The 13,809-nt window shown below is 44.0% G+C and overlaps 1 protein-coding gene across 4 annotated transcripts in view; it reads right to left on the bottom strand.

Moving 5' to 3' along the window:
• The window catches only part of FGF14 (fibroblast growth factor 14), a 638,300-nt gene that overhangs the window by 2,127 nt on the left and 622,364 nt on the right, over window positions 1-13,809 (bottom strand). For all 4 annotated transcript variants that reach the window (XM_065413672.1, XM_065413691.1, XM_065413683.1 and 1 more), the window contains one exon: window positions 1,004-1,202. In XM_065413672.1, coding sequence (XP_065269744.1) covers window positions 1,004-1,202 — 199 coding nt within the window. The remainder of the gene's footprint in view (window positions 1-1,003; window positions 1,203-13,809) is intronic.

Genomic DNA, 13,809 nt, shown 5'->3' with positions numbered 1-13,809 from the left:
ATTAAAGCCAGTCACCTAGACCTGTTAGATTTTCATTACATAAAGAAAGAGAGTCCTAACACATTTAACACATGATTTAGATTTGAAATTCCTCAAAACCTTCCACACCTTGTAATTCTCAGATAACTGTAATGTGAAAAAACATGTCACTGCTGACAAAATCATTACTCAGAAAGGTGTTGGGTTTCTTTTAAGATGTTAACTAATGAAACACTTTTCAGCATTACTGAGGCGATGAGCAACAATCTGGATCAAAGTGAATGAGATTTGGAGTGTAAATAGGACAAAACAACAAAAAAAGCCCGGGTGAAAAAGTCTTGTAGAATGAGTAGGACAAATAGACAATTCTATATTCAAGACAAAAAATTAACACATTTTGCCAGATTATGCAACATCATTTTAGTATATAAGGTTAGCATGACTAAAGGTATTATTTGTTGTTCCCCTTTCCTAACCTAGCAGAATAGCTGACATACACAAAGGCGCACCATACATCAGCTGACTCAATAGTGCAGTTTGATTTAGTCTATAATAAGACCTTTGAGTTTTGTGTTAGAATGCTCTTAAATTGGAATGCTGACATTTCGTCTATTCCATTCATAACTCCAATTTCCTTAAGTATACATTATTGTTCAGAGCCACTCATGCTGGTTCATGAAAGGAATATTTTCTCACTGCAATACTGACACCAACTTTTTGCTTCTACCAGAAGAATATTTTAAAAAGCAGCACAATGCATTTTAACAATAGGTTTTCTTCTAATAAAATGACCTCTTAATCCCATGAAAGAGCATTTCACATATGCCCTTTCTAGGGCACACTGTGGTGAAGCATAATACACTCATGAATCCTAGCAATTGTCATATGGCCAGTGGGTGTGTGCCAAGTACATTCTGAAATGATACGATAGGACCCATTCCCCCTCCTTTTGTGGTATTACCATCTCAAAGGAAGAGATGTTTTAAAATTTCAGCCTATCTGGCTGTGATGGCCCAAAGCTCACCTTCCAATGGCTTGGGTAGAAAATGAGCTGCTGGTTTTGTTTTCTTCACTCTGTTTCCTTTCATGACCTGCCCTTCCTTATTAAGCCCCAGGAACCAGGCCCTACCCGACTCTTGTTGTCTGTAGAGCATGGATGAGTAGATTACATAATAATTTTCATAAACGGACTCCTTAAACTTGCACTCCGGTGTAAAAAGTTCCTGTGGGAGAAAGGGTAAAAATTAGAGCATATCCCAAAAGAGCCATGGCTGGTTGTGAGAGTTTTTCCTTATTTTTCCCTCCAATAACGCACTGGGGTTCGTATGGGAGATGGTTGTGCAACTGAGCCCTTTAATTCTAATAGTTGTGGTGTCCATAGTCAATAAATAATGGTTTACAGGCTATGAAAAGACTTATCTGTTAGGCATACAACTAACATCCTTCTATCACTAACATTTCTTTCCCAGCCATTTACAGAGTCGTACATTTGTACCAGCATGTAGAAACTATAAACGCAGTTTCTATAAGAACCACAAACAAGATATCGGAAATCCTTAGGGTGCTGCTTCTCTTTTGCCACATGAGCCCAGGCTTCAATCAAGCCATTCCAAGAATTTAAGAGGTAGCTGTTTGTGATACCCTCCCTTCTTCTTCCAGCGATTCCAAGTCACAGACAAGGAGAAGCAAAGGCAAAACACTTGTGCCATTCAACATACCATTTGTATCATACTAGTCATTTTTCTAGGCTGCTGGAACAACAAAGGAAGATAATCAGGAAGGCCCAATGGAAGTTAGGAGCCAAAATACCTTTGAGGATCTAGGCTGAAATGCCTACATAACCCTGCCAATCACTTTCTTGAATATGCATGCTGTTTCCTTTGTTTAAATAAATAACACGACCCCACACACTGCCTCCCTCCCCAATATCCTGCTTCCCTATAAACCTAAACCACCAGAAAACACTACCATTTGTTTCTGTATTACAAACCAATACATTTATCTTTGCCACCTGTTGCTCCCCTTCACTGAGGAAAAAAACGGGACAGTGCTTTTGCTTCATGAAAAAAGGATCTGAACCAGGCTTGGCTGAAAAATGCTGACGAGAACTTTGAGTGAGGGGGTCTTTTTCCCCCCCCCCTTTTTTGTTGTTGTTTTGTTTTTAGGCATGAGGTTAACCTTTTAAGCTTAGGCTTTAGAAAGCATGTTATGATTTTGTTCTACACGTAACCACTTGTTTCCAATATTATTACTCATTATTACTTGAATAGCTATTCTTTGATAATAAATGTAGTCTTGCTTTCACTATCAATATATCTCAGTATGTTAGTGTAGTGTTAAGCAAAGTGCTGGTCTCGAGTTGAATCTTGCACGCTGGTGTATACCCTTCCTTTGTGAATAGCAGCCTGGTAATTCTGTGAGTGGTCAGTGGATAAGGGGCTGGACACTGCAGGGAATTCCCTGAGTATTCGGGGGTTGGTGTGTGTCTGTTGATACCTTTACAGACAGAGAGAGGCCTAGGGGGGGCTGGAAGGCAGTGCTTGTGCTGCCAGAGGCTGGTGGTTTCAGGCATGCTAAGGACCAGTAGTATTGAGGTGCCTCACAACTCTGGGCACCCCTAGGGAGTGTCACACATTCCTAACTAGGCTTTCAGGTATTACAGTGATTGACAACTTTGTAACTAAATAGAAACTGCAAACTGCTTGGATTCAGGAGACCTGCATTCTATTCTCGACATTGACGCTCACTTGCTGTGTGGCCTTAGGCAAATCAGTGCCTTTTAAAAGCTCTTTGAGATCTTCAGAGGAATACAAGTGCAAAGTACAAATTGTTACTAATTTGTATTATAGTGGCACATAGATGCCCTGGCCCCACGGTGTTAGGCACTGTACGCTCACGCATAACAAAGATACAGGCTCTGCCCTGAAGAGCTTGCTTGCACCCTACATGTAAGGCTATAGCCAACAGACAGTTTAAAGAAATGGCAGGGGTGGGGGAGGAGCACAAAGAAACAATGAGAAGATGCTGGTCAGCATGAAAAGTAGCAGTCATGGAAAAATCACCCGCCCAGCCATTGCTGAGTTTTTTGTAGGCATCATGGTAGAGACGAGTTTTTGGAGGGATGTGAAGGAGGGCAATGAGGCAGTTTTGCAGCCCCTCCCAGGCATAAGGTCTGGCACAGGAGAAAATGTTAATGTCATTATTGACATTTTTTAAAAATGGGCAATCAAGCCAGGCATCTTTTGTGGAGTGAAGATGGGTTTGACATCTTGATACCGTATAAGAGATTATAAGTATAATGGGAAAGAGACTGAGAAGGCCCGTTAACAATGAAGACAAGTAGTTTGTATCTGACGCAGTGAATAAAGTGTTGTCAGTGGAGAGACACAAAGGGTGGGGAGGGTGACATGGTCAAAGTGGTGAGCCAGGAAAAGATCTTTCCACCAGCATTTGAGCAGATATAAGTGGACCAGAATAGGATTTAGTAAGGCTAGAGAAGAGGAAGTTGCAATAGTCTGTATTATAAAGAATTGGTGAACCTCCTGAACAACCCCACCCTCACCAGCATCACCTACAACCGGTCTGGACAAAGCTTCAGTCTTTTTGCTCTCATCCAAGTTCAGAGCTTGGTTATTCAGGGGGAAAGTAAAAACCATCTGGGCTCAAATGAAAGAGAAATCTAAAGCTACATGCTAAGGGCATCATTGCTCAAATTGTCTCACTATCTCCCCTAGTGGCATCCTGAACATTAAACCAGAGGTGAGAGAATACATAGGACTCCACAGAAGAGAATGCTTGGTACAGTGAAGTATTGCGGTACATCTGTAGAAGAAAAGGGACGAATCATTCAATAGCATTCTCATCTATCTCAGTGAGGTTCACTGACACCTCAACTGCTGGAAGAGTCGTAGGCCTAATTGAGTAGTCCATCCCTAATCAGGAAAGCACTTAAATACTTTGCTGAGCTGATGCCTAACCACATGGAGACACAACTTCCAAACAAGAAATCATGAACAAGTGAGATAGGCAGAACTTCCATTCTGTGCCCAAAGCTGTCAGCCGGACTGTAAGATATTGAGGCAATAGGAAGATTCCCATAGATTCAGAATTGCCTTGCTGCTTCTCAATGACTTAATGACTTCACCCAAAAAGAGAAGGTTAGAGACAAAGCAATAACTGGTGAAACTGCCAACGTTCAGAGCTTACGTCTTCTAGCAAGAGCCTAGCTACCACTCCTTTGAGAGAAGCTGGCACCCTGGACTCCAGTAGGGAGTTGATCAGTCCTCAGCAATGGACCCAGTACTTCCCTACTGGATTTTATTAGTCAGAGAACATTACAGATAATCCAATGGTTGTTCCATTGGTCAAGAGATCCTGAGTTAAACTACATAAGTAATCTGCCACATGGATATTGAAATTGCTTAGGATAACAAGCATTGGTGTCTATTTGGACAAATAATAATAAAACTTATTTCTTATATAATGTTTTTCAGCAGTAGATTTCAAAAAGCTTCACAATCATTCACGCATTTATCCTCACAACAGCCCTGTGAGGTAGGGAAGCATTATTATCCCCATTGTACAGATGGGCAACTGAAGCACAGACTGGCTAAATGACCTGCACAAAGTCACACACAGGAAGTTCATGGCAGAGCAGGGAATTGAAACCAGGCCGCTTATGTCCTAGACCAGTGCCTTAACCACTGGACAATCCTTCCCTCCCCTGGGACAAAAGCCCAGGAAACTAAGACAGGAAATGCCAGGTCTAGAAGGGGTGTCAGGATATACATTTAAACCACTGTCTTCTGTTAATTTTTATTCTTTTAAAAAGACCTGATGACATAAATATCACTACTTAAAGTACATAAGAGCTGCCATACTGGGTTAGACCATAGTCCATGTTGCCCAGTCTCCAACAGTGGCGCATACCAGAGCTTCAGGGGAAGTGTACATAACAGGGCAATTATGGACTGATCCACCCGTCTTCCACTCCCAGCTTCTGGTAGTCAGAGGTGTAGGGTTGCCCCAAGCATGGGGTTGCATCTCTGATCATCCTTGCTAATAGCCATTGATGGACTTGTCCTCCATGAACTTATCCAGTTCTTTTTTGACCCAGTTGTACATTGGTCAATGCAATGAGTTCCACTGGTTAGTTCAGTGTTGTGTGTAAAAAGTACATCCTCTTGTTTGTATTAAACCAGCTGCCTATTAATTTCATTGGGTGACCCTTGGGTTTGTTTTTTTTTATATTGTATCCACTTTTTCCACACCATTCATGATTTTATAGACCTCTGTGATAGCCCCCACTTAGTCATCTCTTTTCTAAGATGAACAGTCCTAATCTTTTTAGTCTCTCCTCATACAGAAGCCATTCCATACCCTAGGTAATCTTTGGTGCCCTTCTCTGAACCTTTTCCAGTGCCACTATATCCTTTTTGACATGGAGAGAACAGAAGTGCACATAGTATTCAAGGTGTGGGCACACCACGGATTTACATAGGGGCACTATGAAATTGTCTGTCTTATTTTCTATCCCTTTCCTAATAGTTCCTAACATACTGTTAGCCTTTTTGACTGCTGCTACGCATTGAGTGGATGTTTTCAGAGAACTATCCACAGTGACTCCCAGATCTCTTTCTTGGGAGGGAACAGCTAATTTGGAACCCGTTATTGTATATGTATAGTTGGGATTATTCTTTTCAATGTGCATTACTTTGCACTTATCAGCGTTGAATTTCATCTATCATTTTGTTGCCCAGTCACCCAGTTCTGTGAGATTTTCCCCGTAACTCCTTGGAGTCTGCTTTGGACTTAACTACCTTGAATAATTTTGTATTATCTGCAAATTTTTCCACTTCATTGTTCACCCCATTTTCCAGCTCATTAATGAATATGTTGAACAGCACAGGTCCCAATACAGATTCTTCGGGGATGCCACTGTTAATCCCATCTCTATTATGGCAACTGAACACTTATTACTACCCTTTGTTTCTTATCTTTCAGTTAGTTACTGATCCATGAGAGGATCTTCCGTCTTATCCCATAGCCACTTACTTTTCTTAAGAGCCTTTAATGAAAGACTTCGTCAAAGGCTTTTTGCAAATCCAAGTACACTATATTAACTGGCTGACCCTTAGATAGCTACATCCTTGTTAATTTCCTCAAAGAATTCTACTAGATTGGTGAGGCATGATTTTCCCTTTAAAAAAGCCATGGTTGACTCTTCCCCCAACAAATCATGTTCATCTATAGTAAAGAACAGAATTATCAGACACATAGTTTCTACCAATTTGTCAGGCACTGAAGTTAGGTTTACCAGCCTGTAATGGCCAGGATGTCATCTGGAGCCCATTTTAAAAATCAACATTACATTAGCTACCTTCCAGTCATCTGGCACAGAGGCTGATTTCAGTGATAGGTTACATACTACAGTTACTAGCTCTTGAATTTCATATCAGAAATTTGTAGCCTAAGGAAATATAACTATCAACTAAATTTAGACAAAATAAATGTATTGTAAATCAATTCTCTTATTAGGCTAGGATTATAACTATCAGTGATGTGAATGCGATTCTTTTGTTCATGTACATTTATCAGTTCCTGCAATAAGATCATGTATAACAAAGACACAACCTGCATATGACAGAAACTGGCAAAGATTATTGGAAAGATTCCCCTGTATTAAAGATGGTATTGATTGCAACCTGAATTTGGCTTCACCCTGTCTCCAGATTGAAACAGAATATATAGCCACTTAGCTTACAAAAACTATCCCGTTTCATAATAAAAAAGGGCTACTTTGTTTGCAACAGCCAGCAGTCATGCTGATGATCACATTAAAATATGATAGCTAGATTAGACTGAATGGTGTTTTATGGGAAAGGCAATGCACGTATTCACCACTTCCACAAACTTACTGTTTGCAAGACCAAATAAGGATGCCAACTGTGAACCTATTTGAAAAAAGTGGAACAAGTGGGGAAAACTTCATACATACACACACAAAAAGTAAATCTAGTTTCTTTAAACAATTTTCAGACCGTCAATATATAAACAGTATCATAACATCACAAGTGATACATACGCAGGGCAATGTTTATTTTGTTCTTCCATTTTTCTGATCAGCACCAAGCACTCAAAATCATCAATGAGTGATTGTGTGTCATGTAAGCAATTATCATTACACATGACCCTCATTATAAAACTCTATAAGACTCTGATGTAGGACTCTGATATATTCATAGGCTATCCAGTTTGACTTCCAAATAAATTATTTGACTTCCAAATAAATTAACCCTGATTAGAACCTGAAATGAGACCTTCAGTTCCTAAGACAGAATCCACTATTATGCCTGGCTATGATTCTATGATGTGAGAGAGTATGAAAGGCTTGGGGAAGCAGCTTTGAAAAGTCAAGTAATGTTCGAGAGTAGAACTCACAATTCTGCCTGCCTGGCATTCATATGCCATATCTACAGCAATAAAATTTCATAAGAATTGCGGGAAAAGTGGTGACTGTCTTGAGGAATGGAAGAAAAATGAAGTTTAAAAATATTAGAGATGGGTCATATTTGCAAAGTTTGGATGTCGATCTGAACTGTTTCAGGTTTTTGGCTTGCACGCATGTCTAACTAAAAAAAAAAAAATGCAGTCAGAATCTTTGTCATTCACCTGAGGTATCCTGTCTCCTTCTGAGAGCACCAAAAAAAGGTCGTCACCTAGTTTTTTCCAGGACTTTAGCAGTTGCAGAGATAAATCGTTTTAAAGCTGCAGTGTAAACACCAACCAGAACTGTTTCCTGTCCTTAAATATAAAAACATCTCTTGACTCATTTATACGATCTGACTACGGATTTCTGGTCTGAGTGAGCCTGACACATAGCCAGTGTATGTCTACACTGCAATGTAAACGTGTCACAAGGTGCCTCTGTTGTCACCCGGTGAACCTTGTTACCCGGGGTTCTTTTAACCCAAAGCTCTCAGTAACTTTTACTCTGTCCGAGGTGGTGTCAGGAAATAAATCAGGGGACACACGGCTGTCTGACCGATAGATGACTGGCACAAATAGGGCAACACAAGAGAGCTTTCACTTCAAGCTAAACTTTACTTAGTCTCAAGCACGTACACACGTCTGCAACAGATTAGTGAAGCACCCCCAACCCTTGATAATTACCGAAGCTGAGTGTGGCTTTCGAGTGGCACCGTGACAGGCTTCAGCTGGCCAGGCTTCCGTCTGCCGGTGGGGACCCGAAGATGCGTCCCTGAAGAGCCCCTCCTGAGAAGTCCAAATACCTCAAACTTTCCCCCCTTATTTATACATTAGTAATACAATGACATATCCCTTACAGAAAACTTGCTAAGCAAGCAGGGTTAAAAGTCAGACACCTTATGATTGCCAATTAACCAGAGATATTTTTTTTCCAGAGTGTCCAGGCCTTTGGGCCCTGACAAACATTCCCGGGGTCACATATAAACAGACTTCTTGTTTTTCTAAAATACATGCATCAGCAATTTTAACACTCTTAGCAGGAAGGGCGCGGGGTCAAGCTGCCCTGTCTGTGGCACCCGAAAACCCCTCCCCTCCTGTCTGGTTACACTGAGGCCGCTGCATGACCAATTTACGACCTGCTGACTTAGCTACTTTTAGCAGTAAGCAAGAATGGTTCAGTATGGCCTGCTAACTTGACTACTGTTAGCAACACACAATAGTGGTTTAGTATCAGAGGGGTAGCCGTGTTAGTCTGAATCTGTAAAAAGCAACAGAGGGTCCTGTGGCACCTTTTAAGACTAACAGAAGTATTGGGAGCATAAGCTTTCGTGGGTAAGAACCTCACTTCTTCAGATGCAAGTAATGGAAATCTCCAGAGGCAGGTATAAATCAGTCTGGAGATAACGAGATTAGTTCAGGGAGGGTGAGGTGCTCTGCTAGCAGTTGAGGTGTGAACACAAAGGGAGGAGAAACCGCTTCTGTAGTTGGATAGCCATTCACAGTCTTTGTTTAATCCTGATCTGATGGTGTCAAATTTGCAAATGAACTGGAGCTCAGCAGTTTCTCTTTGGAGTCTGGTCCTGAAGTTTTTTTGCTGTAAGATGGCTACCTTTACATCTGCTATTGTGTGGCCAGGAAGGTTGAAGTGTTCTCCTACAGGTTTTTGTATATTGCCATTCCTGATATCTGACTTGGGTCCATTTATCCTCTTGCGTAGTGACTGTCCAGTTTGGCCAATGTACATAGCAGAGGGGCATTGCTGGCACATGATGGCATATATAACATTGGTGGACGTGCAGGTGAATGAGCCGGTGATGTTGTAGCTGGTCTGGTTAGGTCCTGTGATGGTGTTGCTGGTGTAGATATGTGGGCAGAGTTGGCATCGAGGTTTGTTGCATGGGTTGGTTCCTGAGTTAGAGTTGTTATGGTGCGGTGCGTGGTTGCTGGTGAGAATATGCTTAAGGTTGGCGGGTTGTCTGTGGGCGAGGACTGGCCTGCCTCCCAAGGTCTGTGAAAGTGAGGGATCATTGTCCAGGATGGGTTGTAGATCACTGATGATGCGTTGGAGAGGTTTAAGCTGAGGACTGTAGGGGATGGCCAGTGGAGTTCTGTTGGTTTCTTTTTTGGGCCTGTCTTGTAGCAGGAGGCTTCTGGGTACACGTCTGGCTCTGTTGATTTGTTTCTTTATTTCCTTGTGTGGGTATCGTAGTTTTGAGAATGCTTGGTGAAGATCTTGTAGGTGTTGGTCTCTGTCTGAGGGGTTGGAGCAGATGCGGTTGTACCTCAGTGCTTGGCTGTAGACGATGGATCGTGTGGTGTGTCCGGGTGGAAGCTGGAGGCATGAAGGTAGGCATAGCGGTCGGTGGGTTTTCAGTATAGGGTGGTGTTAACGTGGCCATCGCTTATTTGTACTGTGGTGTCTAGGAAGTGGACCTCCTGTGTAGATTGGTCCAGGCTGAGGTTGATGGTGGGGTGGAAGCTGTTGAAATCAACCTTAAGCATATTCTCACCAGCAACCACGCACTGCACCATAACAACTCTAACCCAGGAACCAACCCATGCAACAAACCTCAATGCCAACTCTGCCCACATATCTACACCAGCAACACCATCACAGGACCTAACAAGATCAGCTACAACATCTCCGGCTCATTCACCTGCACATCCACCAACGTTATATATGCCATCATGTGCCAGCAATGCCCCTCTGCTATGTACATTGGCCAAACTGGACAGTCACTACGCAAGAGGATAAATGGACACAAGTCAGATATCAGGAATGGCAATATACAAAAACCTGTAGGAGAACACTTCAACCTCCCTGGCCACACAATAGCAGATGTAAAGGTAGCCATCTTACAGCAAAAAAACTTCAGGACCAGACTCCAAAGAGAAACTGCTGAGCTCCAGTTCATTTGCAAATTTGACACCATCAGATCAGGATTAAACAAAGACTGTGAATGGCTATCCAACTACAGAAGCAGTTTCTCCTCCCTTGGTGTTCACACCTCAACTGCTAGCAGAGCACCTCACCCTCCCTGATTGAACTAACCTCGTTATCTCCATACTGATTTATACCTGCCTCTGGAGATTTCCATTACTTGCATCTGAAGAAGTGAGGTTCTTACCCACGAAAGCTTATGCTCCCAATACTTCTGTTAGTCTTAATAGTGGTTTAGGCACTTTACTGGTTTGCCAAAAGCTCCCCGAACAAACCTCACTGCCTGACTAGTTCAGATAGATTCACAGTCACAAACACACCGGTACCGGGCTGTTTCTCTCTCTCTCACACCAAAGTGTGTATTTATTCCTCTCTTACATAGTAATACCCTGCAATGCTGGCTTACAGCAAGGGTAGGCTTCCCTGCAGCCATCACTTCCCAGCCCAGGCTTATCCTCTGAGCCTCCTTCTGAGTCTCTCCTTTACTGTCCCTTGCTTCCTGTTTCCTGCCCTTATATTCTTCCCAATTACCCATTCTGGTCTGATCACCGATCTGCAAGCACACTGTCAGAACGCCTCCTGTGTTTGCAGTGGAGAGTGAACTGACCAAGCCTTTTGCAAAGTGAGCTGCTTCCTGGTAACATGCAGGTTGAGCAGTAAAGTTTCCCACAGGGCACCACTTTCCTAGGGCTAGAGTGGGACTCTGGGATGTGGTTACTTTGACTCGGATCTCCGCACTGCAGTGTGGATGCCAGAGTCCTCGGTTTGAGCATGGTTCAGAAAATTCTTAACATAGGGTTAGAATGTGTGTAGATGTTCAAGCCTTGGATTCCCTAACATGTGTCAGCTGACTCAAGTCCCAGTAACCCTGGGCTTACACTGCCGTGCAGACATACCATAAGACAACAATAACAGGGCTTGTGTGCATTATAGGCAATGTTTGCTTGTGCTACAGGGAAGAGAGTTTTCACAGAAAACAGTAAGCAATCTGGTCTGTCTCACTCAATCACTTCTACTCAGGCAACCATGCTTCATCAGCTTGTAGATAACACCATGGTCTACGTTTGCAAAGGTCAGTGCCAAGGAAAAATAGGTCAGCAGCACTAAGTTCACAGGCTAAAAGGAAAGACAAAGAAAATATCTTCAGGAAAAAGCCACTAAGAGGAGAAGAAGGAAATCTCATTCAGGGTACATCTACCCTGCAAATCCAAAACAACAAAACATGCAACAAGGAGTCTCAGAGTCCTGGGCTAGGTCTACACTGGGGGGGGCGGGGGAATCGATTTAAGATACGCAAATTCAGCTACGCGAATAGCGTAGCTGAATTAGACGTATCCTATTCGACTTACCCCGCTGTGAAGACGGCGGCAAATCGACCTCCGCGGCTCCCCCGTCGACGGCGCTTACTCCTCCTGACGAGGTGGGAGTACGCGCGTCGATTCGGGAATCGATTTATCCGTCTAGATGAGACGCGATAAATCGATCCCCGAGAGATCGATTTCTACCCGCCGATCCGGGCGGGTAGTGTAGACTAGCCCCCTGGTGTCAGACTCATAGACTTTAAGGTGAGACGGCTCACACTACAGGGCTAAAAATATCAGTGTAGACATTCAGGCCTGAGCTGGAGCCCAGGGGTCAAGATCACCCTCTTCGCTGGATGTCAGAGCCTGGGCTCCAGCCCGAGTGGGAATGTCTACCCTACTAGTTTTTGCTCCGTAGCGTGAGCCCGGCAAGCCCAAGTCCATTGACGCAGGCTCTGAGACTCGCTCCCGCAGGTTTTGTTTTTCTGTAGACTTACCATTACCCATCCGTTTAACAGTTCTAACTACAGTTAAGCCAAGTTGTACAAATTTAAATTAAACTCAGGTGTGGAGTTAGCCCTTCCAAGCAGCAGCAGAATCTGTTACACAATCTTCTCCAACCATTTGCAGCCATTATTGTATACCTGCTCTTCAGACATTAATGCCTTCAATAACATTAATTGCTGTGAAATGGGGCAAAGCATTACAAAAATGACTATAGGAATTACCAAACATTAAAGGGAGCCATTTCCCAGCCGTTCTTACTCTGCACCATTAATGGGATTTCAGAGCCTGCTCATTTGTGTCACATTACAATTTCTGTGGGCTGAGGAAAATTGCAACTACATTTTGCAACTGAATTACCTTTACATTAATATTAGCCACTGCTGGGCGACATGACATGGTGTAGTGGATTACATGAAAGTATGCATATGGAGCAGGGACTATGGCACCAGGGGAAGGGAGGTGTTGAAAAATATGGTCCAGCTGGGGCAACCCTCACCACCAGCACACTTCTAGGGTGACCATATTTCCCAAAGGGAAAATGGGACACCACATGGGGCTGGTCCGAGCCGCTCACCCAAGCCCTCCACCCTCCCCTGTGTGTGGGGCTGGCCAATTCCCTTCCCCCCTTTTCCGACCCTCGCACATGGGGCTAGCCCGTGTCCTGCCTCCTCTCCAACCTGTAGGAGGAGAAGCAGCAGCCAAAGCAGGGACTTTTGCACATTCACAGCATGCTCTACAGTTCTGACTGGACTTTCTCTACCCTGTGCTGTTTGCTCCAGCCAGGCCCGCCAACGGGAGTGCAAAGGAGGCATATGTCCAGGGGTCCGGGCAATTTAAAAGGGCTTGGGGGCTCTCGGCCACCACCGCTGCCACAGAAGTGCTGGTGGGGAGCCCCGTGCCCTTTTAAATCGCCTGGGTGGGCCGCAGGGCTCCTAGGCGCATGAGACCACTCTGGGCCCCGCGCTTTGGGGGGCCCTGAGGGCCGGCGCGATTGGCCAGAGAGGGCGGTCCCAGAAGTGACAGGTTCATCACTTCCGCCCTGGGTCCCGCCCCTCCAGGAACAGCCTTGGCCCTGAGGCCTGGAATTTCCATTGGCGGGCCTGGCTCCAGCCCTCCCTCTTCCCCAAATTACTCCATCTCAGCTTCATTCTACATCTTTCCCCACCTCACCTTCCTTCATGCTTAGCTGCTTCCCTTCTAAGCAATACAATCCCTCCCTACACACACACACACACACCCCCTTTAAAAATATGGAACTAAGACTATGTCTAGACTACAAATTACTTCGGGATAACTGACGTCGCTTGGGGTGTGTGAATAATCCACACCCCTGAGTGACATAAATTACACAGACCTACGTGCCAGTGTGGACAGCACTATGTCAGCAGGCAGCTTCTCCTGCCGACATAGCTACTGCCTCTTGCAGAGGTGGGAGTCATTAAGCTGACTGGAGAGCTCGCTCCCGTTGGGCTTAGAGCATCTTAACCAGAGGTGCTGCAGCAGCGTCGCTGTAGCTGCTGTAGCATAGATGTAGCCTACCATGCTATTTGCTGGCATTACATTGCTCACTCTGCTTGTGTTCTATCCCTTTTT

Source organism: Emys orbicularis, chromosome 1 (genome assembly GCF_028017835.1).
Source record: "Emys orbicularis isolate rEmyOrb1 chromosome 1, rEmyOrb1.hap1, whole genome shotgun sequence".
In the NCBI taxonomy this organism is placed as follows: domain Eukaryota; kingdom Metazoa; phylum Chordata; order Testudines; family Emydidae; genus Emys; species Emys orbicularis.
The sequence above is the reverse complement of the archived record's forward strand: the minus strand, read 5'-3'. Positions and strand labels throughout refer to the sequence as shown.